Source organism: Ailuropoda melanoleuca, chromosome 13 (genome assembly GCF_002007445.2).
Source record: "Ailuropoda melanoleuca isolate Jingjing chromosome 13, ASM200744v2, whole genome shotgun sequence".
In the NCBI taxonomy this organism is placed as follows: Eukaryota; Metazoa; Chordata; class Mammalia; order Carnivora; family Ursidae; genus Ailuropoda; species Ailuropoda melanoleuca.
Window position 1 is genome coordinate 43,262,851 of NC_048230.1, and position 15,497 is coordinate 43,278,347.

Below are 15,497 nucleotides of genomic sequence, written 5' to 3' on the forward strand. Positions count from 1 at the left end.
ACACGTGTGCACACACATGCAAACCCATACAAACGTACTCACCCACTTGTGCAAGCACATGCACAAACACACGTGTGCACACACATGCAAACCCATACAAACGTACTCACCCACTTGTGCAAGCACACACGTGAACACGTGTGCACACACATGCAAACCCATACATACTCACCCACTTGTGCGAGCACACATGCAAACACACGTGTGCACACATGCAAACCCATACAAACGTACTCACCCACTTGTGCGAGCACACGCGCGAACACACATGTGCGCACACCTTAAACAACATATGACTCTTCTTACGTATCAGTTTTAAGTCTACGCTAATCCGTTTTCATTAATTTTACTGGAATATGACGCCGAGAGAAAAGCGCACAGAGTAAGGGCAGGACTCCACGAATTTTCTCACTGTGCACATGCTGTTGTACTTTACTTTTTGGCCACACTCAACATAACGTTTTCTGTGAAGTATCCCTCAAAAACCTACATTTTCCTTTCTGCGTGACATTTCATCATTCAAATGTATGTGTTTTGCTTAAACATTCTCTGGTTAGACACTTCAAGGTGTTTACAGGTTTTAAACATGATCAGCAGCTCAGCTCCGGACATGCTTGCCATACGTCTTCGTCCACACTTCCGAGAAGCTGCTACGGCAGAAACCCAGGGTCACGGGTGGGGGAGGCAGACCAGCGCCAGAGCCTCTGCCCCGCCAGGCTTGGCCTTCCCAGCCCGGACCCTCCCCCACGAGAGCGCTCTCCCGCTCTCCCAGGGGTCTCGCTTCACTCCGGTCTGTGCTCAGGGGTCCCTGTGTCCTTACTTGAATCGTTTCTTCTTTGCCTCATTCCGTGGTGTGACCCGCTCTGGCGTCCCCTGCCTTGGTGGGCCCCCCTGGGGACCGCAGGGAGGCCACCACGGCTGCACCAGGCCTAGGGCACGTCCCCGCAGACTGCCTGCCCCAGGGCACCCCTCCAGTCTCAGGAGGAGAGGGGGGCCCACTCGGCCCGTCTGTGCATAGCAGCAGCCACATGGACGTCTCCTCGCTCTCCAGAAGCTTCCGTCCGAGGGGCGGGAGATGAGAGGACGTGGGTCCCTCCCGGCCTGCGGTTAGAGCATGAGTCCTGCTGCTGCGTGATCCTGGCCTCTGCCTTCACGCTGTCCCTGAGTGAGCCACGTGGCAGATGTTGGAGGGTTAGATCGAACCGTTCATTACAGTGAGAGCAGAGTGGCTGGGGAGCCCGAGGCAGCGCCCCTGCGTGTCAGCGATTGATGGCCATTGTTGGCAGGTGGATACTGGCTAGGAGGCAGCTGGGCTGAGACAGCTGGTGGGGCTCACCTGTCCTTTTGGGAGGGCACGGCTGCTGTCTACCTGGCCGGCAGCCTGAGGCGCCCCGTCCCTCCCAGACACCTGGGAGGAGGACAGCTTGCTCTTGCCTGGTTACAGCAAGGAAGTGGGGACACAGGGCTGGAACCAAGCTGTACTCAGCTGGGTCCCCTTGGGAGGTCCTGTCTAATGCTGGGGTGGGAGTGTCCCACTCATCCTTTCTCTGGGAAGTAGGGGCAAGACCACCTGCTGGGAGCAAAACTAGGGGCCCCGCGTTGTACCAGAGAAGCTAAGGAGCGTGGTGTGTGTGAAGTAACCTGCCAACCCTTCCGCCAGGCTGCGCTCCTAGGCCCGCAGACCCCCAGGCCCCCAGCGCCCCCTGCAAGTGGTACACACACTACCACTAATGTCCAGCGGAGGGCAGTAAAGAGTCTTGGGCCACAAATTTGTCCATTATGATTGCCCAAGAGATGCAAGCCCAGCTCTTCAAAGGGGACACTTTTTCTAAACTGTCCAAAAAACCCCCGAGATCTAGAGCTGGGGTCTGGAGGGAGGGCAAGCACGGGTCAACCGTGGGTCTACAAGTTAGTCCAGGAGCGGTACTGATGTCCCAGGAGAGGCCAGGGTAGTCTCAATGAGATCAAACAGTCCAGGAGCAGAGCTGAGGGAGTGCGGGGAGGCTGGCTTGTCCAGTTGGTGACCAAAAAGAGACTTAGGAATGGGGGCCCTATAGGGCGGTAAGCACGGGGGCAAGGAGGAAGGTGGGAGCCCCTGGGAAGACCCGGCTATCCCAGACGGTCTCAGCAGAGGCAGGTGGCTCAGCCTGACCTCAGAGGGCTGGAGGGCTCAGGAGCATTACCATGGGGAGTGGGGTGACCGAGATGCTGGAAGCTTCTGCTCCTGGTGGGCAGGGTCTGGCTCTAAAACCCAGGAATGTTGGGCATCCTACTGAGTCCCCCACGGTGGCCAGTCAGAGAACACATGGGAGACAGAGCCAACCAGGGTCTTGGGGGCAGAGCCGAGATGACCCGGGAGAACAGGGAGTTGGCAGGGGCCAGGGGCCAGGAGAGAGCTAAGAATTTACGTGGGCAAGAGCTAGTGGGCTGGATGGTAGGGTCAGGGCACAGCCACAGCCTGGGGAAAAGACCCCATTTCCAAAGGAAGCCCAAGTGGCTATGCCGGCCATGGTCCCCTCTCCGGTTCTCACAAACATCCTTACAGTAAACCCTGGGTCACCGAGAGCCACCAGAAGAGGCAGGGGTTACTGGTCAAGACTTTCAGGACAGTGGGCGTGCCCCGAGAAGCCCTCAGCTGCTCAACCAGGCTGAAACTCCTGCCCCGGAACCCAGGGCTTGCAAGAGTCCAGGGTCGGGAGCGTGCACCTGGGTGGCAGATGACAGCAGCGGAAGATACTGTCTTCCCATGACCGTGTCCAGCTTTCCAGCAAAATGTAAGGACACTTGTCTGGCCCACCGAATACAGAGTCATTGTTGAACTTGCCACACCATTACTTAGAACGGGAACACTGGTGACAGACTGCAAGCCCAGAGAGGAAGGAATCCGTTTCCTTCACCAAAACATACCAGCTGTCCAGACCAGCCCCTGGGCACCGAATTCAGAACTGTGGGACAGAAAATCTTTAAAAATAAGGGGGGGGGCACCTGAATGGCTCAGTCAGTTGGGTGACTGCCTTTGGCTCAGGTCATGATTCCAGGATCCTGGGATCAAGGCCCATGTCGGGCTCCCTGCTCGCCTGCTCGGTGGGAGTCTGCTTCTCCTCCCCCTGCTCAGTCTCTCTCCTTCAAATAAATAAAATCTTAAAAAAAAAAAAAAAGAACCGTGGAACAGGACGGAAGGAGCCATGCTGACAACCGCAACCTGTTTTCTAGGCTGTAAGGACAAGGGACTAATACACGGCCATGAAAAATGACACACGCATAGACGTCCAGATTGAGCTCATTAAAAAGTGGCTTACAAACCTAGGCGCAGAGTGCAATCCTGTCTTTGGTTTGGGGGGTGGTTATACATAAAAACTAGAAGGAAGGGGAGGCTGACCGTGTGGCAGCTGCTCAAGGAAATGACAGGCCAGCCAGCTCACTTAGAACCCCCCCCCCAAGGAAAAGAATGTTCAGACATGTTTCCTTTTGCTAATGCAGGTGACGCATCTTTCCAAAATTGACGGCGACATTGCTCAGACCACCCTGGACATCACCAACACCAACTGCAGGCTGGACATGCACCAGAAGACGCTGGCCGAGCTTGACAAGGAAGTGAAAAAGGTCAATGACCTCATCACCAACAGCGAGCACGAGATTTCTAGGCGCACAATCCTGATCGAGAGGAAGCAAGGCCTCATCAACTTCTTCAATAAGCAGCTGGAGCAGACCGTCTCTGAGCTGGGGGTAAGGCCTCCGGGCCAGGGGAGGCTGCCCTGGTCCGCACCGGTGCCAGGCCCTCTCGGGGACTTCTCGCGTTCAGGAATGAACTCACACCGAAGAGAGCCGTTCCTTTCGCCGCCCCTTTTATGGGTGACATTGCATTTGGGCTGCAGCTTTGAGAGGACGCTCTGGTGCTCCGTGTCTAGCTAAGAGCCTGCCCAGCTCACCGTCTTACTCCTGGCATGGGCGCCCCATGCTAGGGAGCGTGGATGCCCCAGGTCAGGGGCTGCCTGCAGACCTCCTGTCAAGGTCCAGATAGCAAATATTTCGGGCCAGTCTCTGCCGAGGCGACTCACCCCTGCTGTCATGAGCAGAAAGGCAGGTGATAAGTAAATGGATGTGTGCAAGAAAGCCTTATCGGTGGCCCCTGAAATTTGACCATAGAACTTTCACCCGGCCCCAAATGCTCTTTTGTCGCATGCAAAGGCAGAGGGTGGGATCGGACTGCTGCTCTGAGAGAAGTGATCTGATCGGTCTGAGGCTTGAAGTCCTATAGGTTACCCAGGTCTCCCTAGCATGGGGCGCCCATGCCAGGAGTAAGACGGTGAGCTGGGGCAGGCTCTTAGGTACACACCGAGTACCAGAGAGTCCCCTCAAAGCTGCAGGACACTAAGGGAATCCAGTCCTTGGCCCGTGACGGTCTGCTCCTAAAAGAAAACTTGCTAAGCCCCTTTGAGTAACGGAGGCCCTGCTAACCCTGCCCTTAGCCCCACAAGGCTGTGGCGTGGTGGGGAGGGGGCCACAGGCCTCCCACAGTGGATCGGGGGCATACGGTGGGACCCTTAGAGCACCCGAGGACATGCCCAGCCCCGTCCTCGCACAGATGCGTGGTCTCAGACGGGGGCCCGGCCCTCCTCAGCCCCCCCGGAAAGCAGACCTCTGAAAACAAGGAGGCTTGCTTTGCTTTTTGGTGAATATCACTTGTAGGGGGAAGAAGTGGGGCCTCTGGAGCTTGAAATCAAAAGACTGACCAAGCTGATCGAAGAGCACACCACCAACGTGACGCAGGCCCAGGTGACCTGGCTCCGCCTGCAGCAAGAGATGGTGACGGTCACACAGGAGAGGGAGGAGCAGCTGGCCTCCCTGCACATGTTGAAGAAGGAGATGCACATCTTGGAGCAGAAGAAGCTGAGGATAGAAAGTAAGTGTCCGGTGTCTGCAGCCCCGCTCCCGGGGGTGGGGCACGCTCACGGGCACGAGGCCGTGAAAGCAAACCACAGGCTCCCAGCGCCTTGTGTGAATATGAGCCGTGGCCTGACTACCAGCCCCGTCGCCAGCACACCGGAAATACAGAGAAAATTTACTGGATTTAAGTTCACACACAGAAGTGTGCTCCCAGAGACAGGGGACGGAAGGTTTACCGTCCTGCCCAAGACAGGGCGGCTTGGCTGGGTGTGCAGACGTGCAAGCCGAGCTCCTCCGGGCTCGTCCCCTGCTCAGGGAGATGGGAACACCCCGTGCCCTAGACTCAGGGCTATGGGGAGAGAAGCTTTCTTCCTCTTCAGCTGAACTTAGAAAACCGCCCCACCACAGGCTCCCCAGCCCCTGTCTTGCCCCTGGGGGTATAAAAACCAGGGGTCTTTAATGTGCCAGGGTGCCCAGAGGAGGGAGATGGGCAGCCTTCCCAGTCACCGTCCACCCCCACCGCTCCCCACTGAGGCATCCTGGTCCCACCTGGGTCACCGAGCAGCGATCCATGAAGGTCAGCCCAGCCATGTCACCCCTCCAGGGAAATGCTTCCTGGTGGTCCGAGACCCACGCCACCTGGACACCTCATACCCTGAGGGCCCGCGGCCTTCCTGGCCTGCCCTGGGGGCACCCAAACCCCTCTGTTGGAGGCCAGGGTGGTAGTTTTCTGCCCCTTGCCCCTGAGCTGGGCAGGGTGGTGTAGGGGGCAGGGCCCGCCTTTCCTGGAGACCCAGTGTCTGAGTGCCAGCCCAGTCCCCTAGGGCTGTTCTCGGGGCAGGGGGGCTTGCCCCCACCGTCCCGTCCCCCCACCTGCTGGCTGTCCACACACGGTCCTTTCCGTTGCCTCACAAGGCCAGGCTTTGGGAACGGAGCGGCCAGTAGGGCCCTGAGTGGGGTGGGGGCTATTCTGGGAACATGGCTACACCCGCGGCCCCTCTGCAGGCAAGATCGATCAGGAGAAGAAAGAGCAAAAGGAGATCGAGCGTCACATGAAGGACCTGGACAACGACCTGAAGAAACTCAACGTGCTGATAAGCAAGAACCGGAGCAGCTCCGAGGGGCTGCGGAAGGACAGCCTGGTGACGGAGCAGGAGTGCGTGCGCGCGCTGAAGGTCAGGCCTTCCTGCCCGATTTGGCCGCGGGCTCCCACCTGCGCAGGGAGGGGGCGTGGAGGGAGGGCGCGCGCAGTGGGCCCTCGCGTTCCCCGGCGTCCCCCAACAGCCGGCCGCGCCCCTGTCCCTGCACAGGACTCGGAGAGGGAGACCATCGAGATGCAGGAGAGGCTGAACCAGCTCCAGGAGGAGAAGGCGGCCACTCTGAACAACCTGGTGGAGGCGGAGTGAGTGCCCGGCCCCGCCCCGCTCCACTATCACTGCGCCTGCGCAGCCCCCGGGCGCCCACCGTCGTTCCCAGCTGCTCGGGAGCAGTTCGGGAGCCCACACGGGGCGCGGGGCGGGTCCCACGGAAGAGCAGGGGTTACCGCGTGTTCGGCCACCCGCCCTCACCAGCCCAGTCTTTGGGGAAATTGAGGGGCTTTTTTTTTTTTTTTTAAAGATTTTCCTTATTTACTTGAGAGAGTGAGTATAAGCAGGGGGAAGGGCAGAGGGGGAGAGAGAAGCAGGCTCCCCGCAGAGCTGGGTGCCCCATGCGGGATATCAGGACCCTGGGATCATGACCTGAGCTGAAGGCGGGTGCTTCACCGACTGAGCTACCCAGGTGCCTCTTGAGTGGCTTTGTTTGGGATAATTTTTAAAATTTATTAAAAATTATCTCATTTTTATGATGCCCAATTGTAAGAGTAATCCCCCTGTAACTGTAGCATTCTAAGCTGTAACAGCATGTGCGAAGTAGACGGGGGACATCACGCATGATTCCAGCTCCCTCCCTTTACCGGGAAACCACAGTGCGTGCATTGTTCTTGTCTGCTGGCTTTTCAAACAAAAATGGGGTAGTTCTACACGCTGCCCCCTGAAGCAGCTTTACTTATGGATTTCCTGTGGGCCAATATTTCCAACGGGAGCGGCTGCTGAGCCACCCCGCGTGGCTGCATCAGAGCCCATGCAAGGCCCTTCCAGCTCGCTGAGCCCTCGGCCCGTCCAGGTGGCTCTAACAGCGCCAGCCGGGGCTTATAAACCACAGAAATGTATCGCTCGCGGTTGTGGAGGCTGGAAGTCCAAGGTCAGGGTGGCAGCTCGGGTGGGTGAGGGCCTCCTCGCGGTTGTGGGCTTCCTGCTGTGTCCCCGCGGGTGCTCTGTGGGGTCTCTTCTCTAAGGGCGCAGATCCCCTTCGTGAGTCTGCAGCTTGTGACTCAGGCGCCTCCCAGATGTGGCTGGCTCTGAACACCAGCATGCTGGGCGTCGGTGTGGGGGGAGGGACACAAACCCTGATCCAGGGCACGGGCACCTGTCTTTGCTGCCATGTGGACTTCTTGTAGCTGAAGTATGGTTGACACACTGAGTGATGGTGGCTTCAGGTGTACGTGCTGCGGGCATGTCGGTGCAGCTGTCGCTCGCGTTGTCACCGCGACACCAGGACAGCTCCACTGACCAGACTCCGTCCACGGAGCCTCTCGTCCCGGGACTCAGTCGTTCCACGGTCTTTGCTAATATCCCGCTGGCTTTTAGGCTATCGGTCTGTTGGGGCTTTTTCTGTCTTACGGAAACTTCTATCCCACACACGTGCTTTTCTCGGCAGTTCCAAAGTCACCTGCTCTGCTCTTCCCGGCTGTCTTTTTATGCCTACGCTTTGTCCATGTCACGGGCTGGCAAACCCTTTCTGTAGAGTCCGGTGGTCGATGTTTTCGGCTCCCCCAGCCTCACAGCCCCGCCGCAGCCATGTAAGTCAGCCGTCATAGCCTGTAAGCCGCCATGGACAACACAGAGGCGAACAGGCGTGGCCGTGCGCCAGGAAAACTTGATTGGTGGACGCTGGAGTTGGAAATTCACATTCTTTTTTTTTCCCTCCATACTCAGTCTTTGAATTCTGCAGTGTATCTTATACTTATGGCACATCTGGATTCGGACTTAGCCAAGTTCAAGCGCTTGGTAGCCACATGTGGCCAGGCACCATGTTCAGTGGGACGGGAGAGGCCCACACTGGCAGCAGGTCTGGCTGTGACAGTGTCTGTGGGTCCACATTCCTCCTGCCAAATGAAGAATGGCCCCTGCCCCCCTCCCACTGGGAAGGTCGGGGTGCCTATGAGGCCCAGCCTGTGAGCCCCACCTGCTCCCCAAACCCATGCTGGGTGCTGTGGGGGGGAGAGGCCACAGGCGGGCTCCCCTTCAGGAGTACTGGGCAGGCGCCGGCAGGCTGACCCTCTGCCCCTGAGAACTATAGGGGAGGGGCATGGCTTCCAGGGCATGGAGAGGGGACAGAGGAGGACAGCAGAGTCACCATCCAGCCTCCCCGAGGATACTGGCTCCACAGAAACTCAGGCAGCTTTGGGCCCACTCTACTGTTTAGGGTGGGACAGTCCCCTGCGCCCTGGGCTGGGTGGACTGATAGGAACTTGAGAAAGCATATTGGCCCCGGGGTTTCTGTTGACCTGCAGGTCGCAGAATGGGGGATATTTGTTTCTGTTTGGCAGTCAAGCCCTTCATTCAGTGCCTGGCTATTTAAACATGCCAAGTGTGAGCGAAAGAGAGAGAGAGAGAGGGTCCCAGGTACCAGCCCCCGTTGCTCTGAGCCCACCCAAGCACACTGCGTTCTCAGCCTCTGCTCACACCTGCCTTCCAGCCATCCACTGTGGGTCTCCGTTTGAGCGAGTCCTTAGAGCTTGAGCTCACGGAAGCATCAGAAAGAAATCTCCTTAACTTCTGCAGCTCTCACGTTGCTTCTCCCACCTTTAAAGACACCAGATCATGCTGTGGGAGAAAAAAATCCAGCTGGCAAAGGAGATGCGTGCATCGGTGGATTCCGAGACTGGCCAGACAGAGATCCGAGCCATGAAGGCAGAGATCCACAGGATGAAGGTGGGTGGGGGCTCTGGGGGCTTGGCCTCGCTGGGGGTGGGCCCCCCAGGAACCACAGGGGCCTCCCTGGCCAGTGGCATGGATCCCATTCCCAGGGAAGGGCACTCGGAGCACAAGCATATGGGCTGCTCCGTTGCCGACCTCCCGTCCGGGGTCCGTCCACTTCGGTTCTTCTTTCGAGAAGAGGATCACAGACCCCACGAGACCCACACAGCCATGTGCCGGTGTTTCCAGAGACACTCTTTGGCCCTTGCCCCATGCAGTCAGCGCACTCTAGTGATGCTGAGAGCTGGGGGGCACCCCTGAATCTCATGACCCGCTGGGGAGAGGCACGTGCTGTCGAGGAAAGGCGTCTCGCCCAGTGAAACGTGCTCGAAGAACATACCCGTCTTTTCCCTGGCAGCCTCGCTTTCTCTCTGCCATCGTCCTGAGCTGGATTTCATGACCTCAGAAAAGGCTGGTAATTAAATCAAGGCTATCTCTGAGCCTTAGGGTACAGTAAAAGCAGGTAATAAAAGCAGGCGGGCATCACTTCCACGATGCTGCTTTTAATCAGGACCCCTCTGTCTGTGGAGTGCAGAGGAATTCTGATCAAATGCACATGCTACTGATAAGTTTTTAAAACGCTCCATTTAATCAGCTTCAAACCACAGGAGCCACATGTGTTGGCTGTGGCAGGTCAGACCTCCCACCAAGCCTTGCGCACGCGCACGCGGGTGTGGCCGTCCCTCTGCCTGGGACTGGCGGCTGCTTCCTTTCCTTTACAAAAACGGGATCTGTACCTATAGTTCTGCAGCTTATTTCCTAAGAAATAATATGGACGTTAGCTCGGTCCGTCACAGTTACAGAACGTCCTACAGAGATATGAGCTGTTTAACTGAGCTCGCCCTTGGCGGCACAAACAGACAACCACACGATCACCCCCACTTTGTGATGTGCAGTGTCTCCGTCACCCTCGAGTCTTCCCCCCCCCCGTCTCCTGTGCTCCGCTTCCCGCCCCCAGACCCGACTGTCCCAGTGTGTCACGGAAGCAGGTCTTGCACGAAGGATTGTGGGCGTGGCTTTTCTCACTCCCCATAACACAGCTGAGACTCGCCACGTCGGGGAGGTCCAGCTCTGTTTTCTGTATCATTCCGGTGGGGCATCTAAGAAACATTGCCCAGCCTGAGGTCACAAAGATTTTTCTCTTAGGTTTTCTTCTAGAAGCTTCATACGTCCATGTTTTCTGTTACGGGGTATTGAGCACATGCCCATTCCTGTGTGTGTGTGTGTGTGTGTGGTGAGCACTTCCTCAATTTCCTATTTCCATTTTCTTATTTCTTAGCAATTTGGGGGAGTTTTTGCATGTCACAGTTACTAACCCCCTCCTTGCACACCTGTCCCACGCGTTCTCCCTCGTCTGCTGCTGGCCGTCTCGCCCTGAGCTGGGTCTCTCCCCACTCACAGGGCTGTTACTGTTCATGCCGTAAGGCGTGTCTGTCTCTCTGCACGGCTTCTGGGTTTCCTGCATTGCTCAAGACGGCCACCACAGTTTGAAGTGACACAAACATGTTCCCAAGTGCTCTGCACATGTTTGCACGTCTTTAGATCCTGAATCCACCTGGAGTTAATTTTTGGACATGGCGTGAAATAGGGGGCCATCGCTGTTCTCTCCACTGGGGCGTGAGTCACACTGGCATCCCCAGACAATCTGTGCTCGCTCGCTGAGCCAACGCGGCGCTGACGACCGCCCCCCCCCCACGCCCATCTGCACCGTCCCAATCCTAGGCTCCTGCCACTGCAGACTTTAAACCCCGGGTGGACTATGTCTCCCACCACCGTCCTTGACCTGGGGGTTTCTGCCTGTTTACCCTTTTTTATTCTGAACCAGCTTCACTGGAGCAAAACATACACACAAGAAGTACTTATCTTAAATGTCCAGCTGGATGGGGTTAGCCCGGGCCCGCATCTCTGCCCCACCACCGAGATGGAATGCTCCTAGCCCTTGAGAAAGCCCTCACGTGGCCCTTACAGTCGGTCTCCTCAACAGCCCGGGGCCCCACAGACCCTTCACGTCACCATCTCCCAAAACCACGACCAAGAAATCAATGTTGGTGCAGGTGTCCCCGTTCTCTTGGCTACTGTCCCTTTTCTGCTCCAGAATCCCACCCAGGCTGCACGTGGTGGTCCTCAGTCTGCTAACCTCCCCGGGCCTCCGACGGTTTCTAGTTTCCCCTTGTCCATGCATTCTTTACAAGGACCATTCATTCCGACCAGTGGGCGATGGCTCTGGATCCCTCTGTCCTCGGGCGCGTCCCCCGCGCTGTCTCCCTGTGGGTTCAGGGCTCCGTGGATGTCGTTAAGGCGGCACTGGCCGCTGTCCCTCACAGCCCCTCTGCCCTGTGTGCCCAGGTCAGGCACGGGCAGCTTCTGAAGCAGCAGGAGAAGATGATCCGTGACATGGAGCTGGCCGTCGCCCGCAGAGAGACCATCTCGACCCAGGCCAAGGGGCAGTCCAGGGTGGACAAGAAGTTGCTCACCCAGACAAACTTCCATCACCAGCAGACAGAGCTGCGACGCAAGATCAGGGACATTCACAAGGTAGGGGGCCATGCGACAAGGAGGGAGTGTGCCACGGACCCGGTCCCTCTGTCCTTCCAGCCTGCTTCTCAGTGCTGCCCCTTCCCCTGCCCCCATTCCCGGAGCGGGAGTCAGGGCTGCTGTGCGAGGCTGTGTTACCAGGCTGAGAAATGGCAGTGGGGGACTGGGAGCTCCGGAACCAGACAAGACCCTCTGGGCCTGAGCCCCATGACCCGTGGGCTGGCTCTGGGTGAAGATGCGGCGGCTGTCCCTGTGCCCTTGAGGGGGGCCGGCTACGACAGGGCCTGTCTTTGGGAGCCTGTCTTGGGTTTAACAGAAAAGCTACACAGAGCTGCAGCCCCAGGCCAGAGATGGCCCCCTTTCAGCCCCTTGCCGCCTCACAGAGATGGCGTCAGGGAAGCATGGCTCACGTGTGAGTCCCCGTGTCTCTGAGCCCGACTGGGTGCTGGGGACAGGCTGATGGGCACTCGGAGGGCCCACACCCTCGTGTAGTGGGCCGTATCCGCAAGCACGTGCTGTGTGCCCTGGCCAGCACCCACTCCCTCGGCCGTCACCGGGCTCTAGCTCAGACTCCCTCCACCCCCACGACCTTGGGCATGTGTGGGACCTTCCCAAGCCCATGTTTCCACCTCTGCCCGGCTCCCGGGTAGGTGAGGCTCACTGGAGACAGAACCCGGTCTCAGGGCCCCACTGGGCTCCCGACGTACTGTTCCACCTGAGGCTCAGGCATGTTGCCTGACAGCTCTGTGCCTCAGCTTCCTGACCTGTGAAATGGGTACTCGTCTCGTGGAGTTGTCCAGAGGGTTACATGGAGACTGTTGGAATAGCCTCTGAAGGTCTAAATCCTGTACAAGGAGAGATTAGCTGGAAATTACAGGCTTGACCCAACTGCTCATTTGGAACTTTCTGGAGGCAGCAGTAACTTGGTCCTTGTTGGCCAATCCTCGCTGCCACGCTGGTCACTCATGATGTCCATTCCTGTCCACCCCTGGGGCTCCCCAGCTGCCACCTCTGCCCTGCCTCCCCGACCCCCACTCAGCCCCAGTTCCAGGGGGGCTGCATCCAAGTCCTCCTGTCATGCACACCCCCCCACGTGCCACACGCAGCAAGCCCTCCAGTGTTTGTGCACAGACTAGCCCTTTGCACATCCCACATTCTCCCATGTCCCCAGCTAGACCCTGAGAGTCACTCTGTCACCTTTACTTCATTTATCCACTGGACCCCACCAGCTGCTTCTGCACGACCCCCGGCTGCCCAGCTTCACTGATGGAGCCAGGCCTCCTCCACTCGCACCCCCAACACGCCCCACCCCACGAGGCCTTAGCTCCTGCCCCCGGCATCCGCCGCTCCCACTCTTGGCATGCAGCTGCCCGGCTGCCCCTGGTCCCTTGCAGACAGGCCTGCTTCAAGAGGGGTCCCCCAGTTCTCTCTCGCAGCCATGCCTGCCTTTGGGGAGCAGTCGGCAGTGTGGGCTTACCTGGGCCCTAGCGTCTCACTGGGACTCACCCCCCCAGGTCCTGGTTCCCGAGGGGCAGGGACTCCCTCTGCCCTTGTGGGGATCCTCCCCGGATTGTATCCTCCTAGCCTGACTCTGTCCACTAAGTAACCAGGAGGCAGGTCCCAGGACGGTCCCGTCTATGTCCCAGGCCACCGAGGAGTGCACCAAAGCCATCTTGGAACTGGAAGAAAGTCAAAAACTTGTGAGCAGCTCCCTCCTGGAGAAGCAGGAGCAGCTGTCAGCGATGCAGTCCAGCACGGATGAGCTCGAGGCCGACCTGGACCGGCTCCTGGCCCTCAAGCAGCAGGTAGGCCGGTCCCCTGAGGCACCGGGGCCAAAAGCAGCCAGGCACGGAGCCTGCCCCTCGCAGCAGCAGTGTGTCCTCGGGCAAAGCCTCCTCGACCCGGTGAAGCCCGAGGACCCCAGCGCTGCCCATCACTCTGTGGTCACGCGCTCGCCTTATAGGCCCTCGTAATCAATAATACTGCACATCTTTGTGGGCCAGGCACTGCCCTGGGTGCTAAGGCTACAGAGCGGGCCTCCTGGAGGCTACATTCTGGGGACAGAGGGACACGTGACAAATGAAATGAGTGGAAAAGATAGCTCGTGTAATGTGGGCATAAATACTCTGGAGAAAAGTAAAGCAGAGAAGGGGCACTGGCCGGGGTGGGGGTGGATTAAGTAGGGTGGTCCAAGAAAACATTTGGGTCCAGACTTGAAGGCGGCAGGGAAGTGAGCCCACTGGGTAAAGCTGGCCAGGAGGCCACTCTAGGGGCAGCCAGAGGCCAGCAGGCTGGACCTGAGGGCAGAGAGACCCCCCCCCATGCTGGGCACGGCCAGGGGTGGCAGTGATCTCGACTTTGGGCTCTTCTCAGTGGGGTGGGAAGTCAGTGGAGGGTTTGAGGCTGAGGCATGGTTTGGGTTTGGCAGGGTCACTCTGGTTCTGTTGCTGGAGGGTCAAGGCTAGACAAGGGAGGCCTACCTGAGGTGATGCACAGACTGGGGCAGTAGCCATGATGCTAGTCTGAAGCTGTGGGATTCTGCGTATAATTCCTCTGCCCCAGTGGGACTGCCTGCCTGCCTGCCTGCCTTCCATCCTTCCTTCCTTCCATCCTTCCTTTCTTCAGTGGGGTCAAGTGGGTCTGCAGGGTCCCAGCCTGATCAGCAGAGACCGGGAAGGGAGTGAAGGGAGTGTCTACCAGGGGGTCAGCACCCCGCGGTATCAGATGTCTCTCAGACGATGGGCAAAGGAAGAGGCCCAGCTCACTGCCCATCGGCCCCTTCTCCATGGTTTGGAGAATCCCTGTCCTTCGCCCTTCTCCCCCTGGCGTTTCCTCCAGTCCTGAGTTTGTGTGGGGGCAGTGAGCGTCCTGTTTTCAAACTGCATAACCTGATGCGGGGTCTCTCGTCCCACCGAAGAACCTCTCGGAGCTGGTGGCCCTGCAGACGCGGGTCAAGCACCTCCAGGCTGTGAAGGACGGGAGGTACGTGTTCCTGTTCCGCTCCAAGCAGTCGCTGCTGGCCGAGCACAGGCGCTTGGACAACCGGCTGGCTGTCATCAGCACCATTCTCGACCGCGTGAAGGACGAGTACCCCCAGTTCCAGGAGGCCCTGCTCAAGGTCAGCCAGACCATCGCCAGCAAGCTCCAGCAGCCTGAGTCCCCCTAGAGAGCAGCCTGGATCCCCCCTTCCATGACCTGCCCCACCCCGCCCCGTGGAAGGGACCAGAATGCTGTGTATCGAGCCATGTCCACCCCCAGAGGGTGATGCCCTTTTACAGAAACGGGTAGGCCAGCACGGCGGATCCAGATTCTTTCAGCCCCCACCAGTTCCAACCAAGTCACACTGGACTTCATCGGGGTTCGGGGAAGCCCCTGCCTCTGCCCTTGAGAGTGACCAGAGGGGGACCGCGGTGCCTCCTCCTTGTGCCCGGGTCCTGCTTCAGAGTCCGGTGCGCGGTGTCCAGGAGAAGGGCTCAATGGAGAGCGGGGATGTGCCCGGCGCCCCGAGGACTCACCACGTCCCCAGTTGTCCCCGCGGTTCTCACCCCTCCCGAGATCCCCACCCGGGGCTGGAGTGACTCCACCCCCGCACCACTCCTGAGCACCTGCCACCTGGTGGCTTCACCGCGGCGCCGTGGGAAAGGGCCTACAAAACAATTTCACTTTCAAACTTTTCAGCAGAAAAATAAAATGGTTTCTGAATGCGGGAGGAAGGCGTCTTTTTCCGCCAGCACGTCAGAAAGAGGCCCCGCGCGCGCCGCACCCTCGCGGTGGGAGGCGCCCCTCGAAGCGCCAGGTCACGTCGCACAGCCGCCGCTTTTCGGGGTACGATGACGCTTTCCCTTCCCGAACGGCTTCAGTGCACGGACTACGGAGTGAGCGACCCGCGGTCCCCGTCGGGGAGGCCCCAAGGCCCGCGCCCCGTCCCCGCCTTGCAGGCGCGTCCCGGCAGGTGCAAGGCGCTCGCGCTCCTCCCAGGCTCCGGGCGCGGCGGGG

At 58.8% G+C, this 15,497-nt stretch overlaps 1 protein-coding gene across 2 annotated transcripts in view; it reads left to right on the forward strand.

The window, feature by feature from the left end:
• Positions 1-15,222, forward strand: part of CCDC40 (coiled-coil domain containing 40) — a 54,986-nt gene extending 39,764 nt beyond the window's left edge. For both annotated transcript variants that reach the window (XM_034641410.1, XM_034641409.1), the window contains 8 exons: positions 3,481-3,726; positions 4,690-4,903; positions 5,893-6,062; positions 6,198-6,289; positions 8,801-8,921; positions 11,313-11,501; positions 13,148-13,306; positions 14,419-15,222. In XM_034641410.1, the coding sequence (XP_034497301.1) occupies positions 3,481-3,726; positions 4,690-4,903; positions 5,893-6,062; positions 6,198-6,289; positions 8,801-8,921; positions 11,313-11,501; positions 13,148-13,306; positions 14,419-14,667 (1,440 nt within the window). In that variant the 3' untranslated portion in view covers positions 14,668-15,222. The remainder of the gene's footprint in view (positions 1-3,480; positions 3,727-4,689; positions 4,904-5,892; positions 6,063-6,197; positions 6,290-8,800; positions 8,922-11,312; positions 11,502-13,147; positions 13,307-14,418) is intronic.
• The last annotated feature ends 275 nt before the right edge of the window (positions 15,223-15,497 follow it).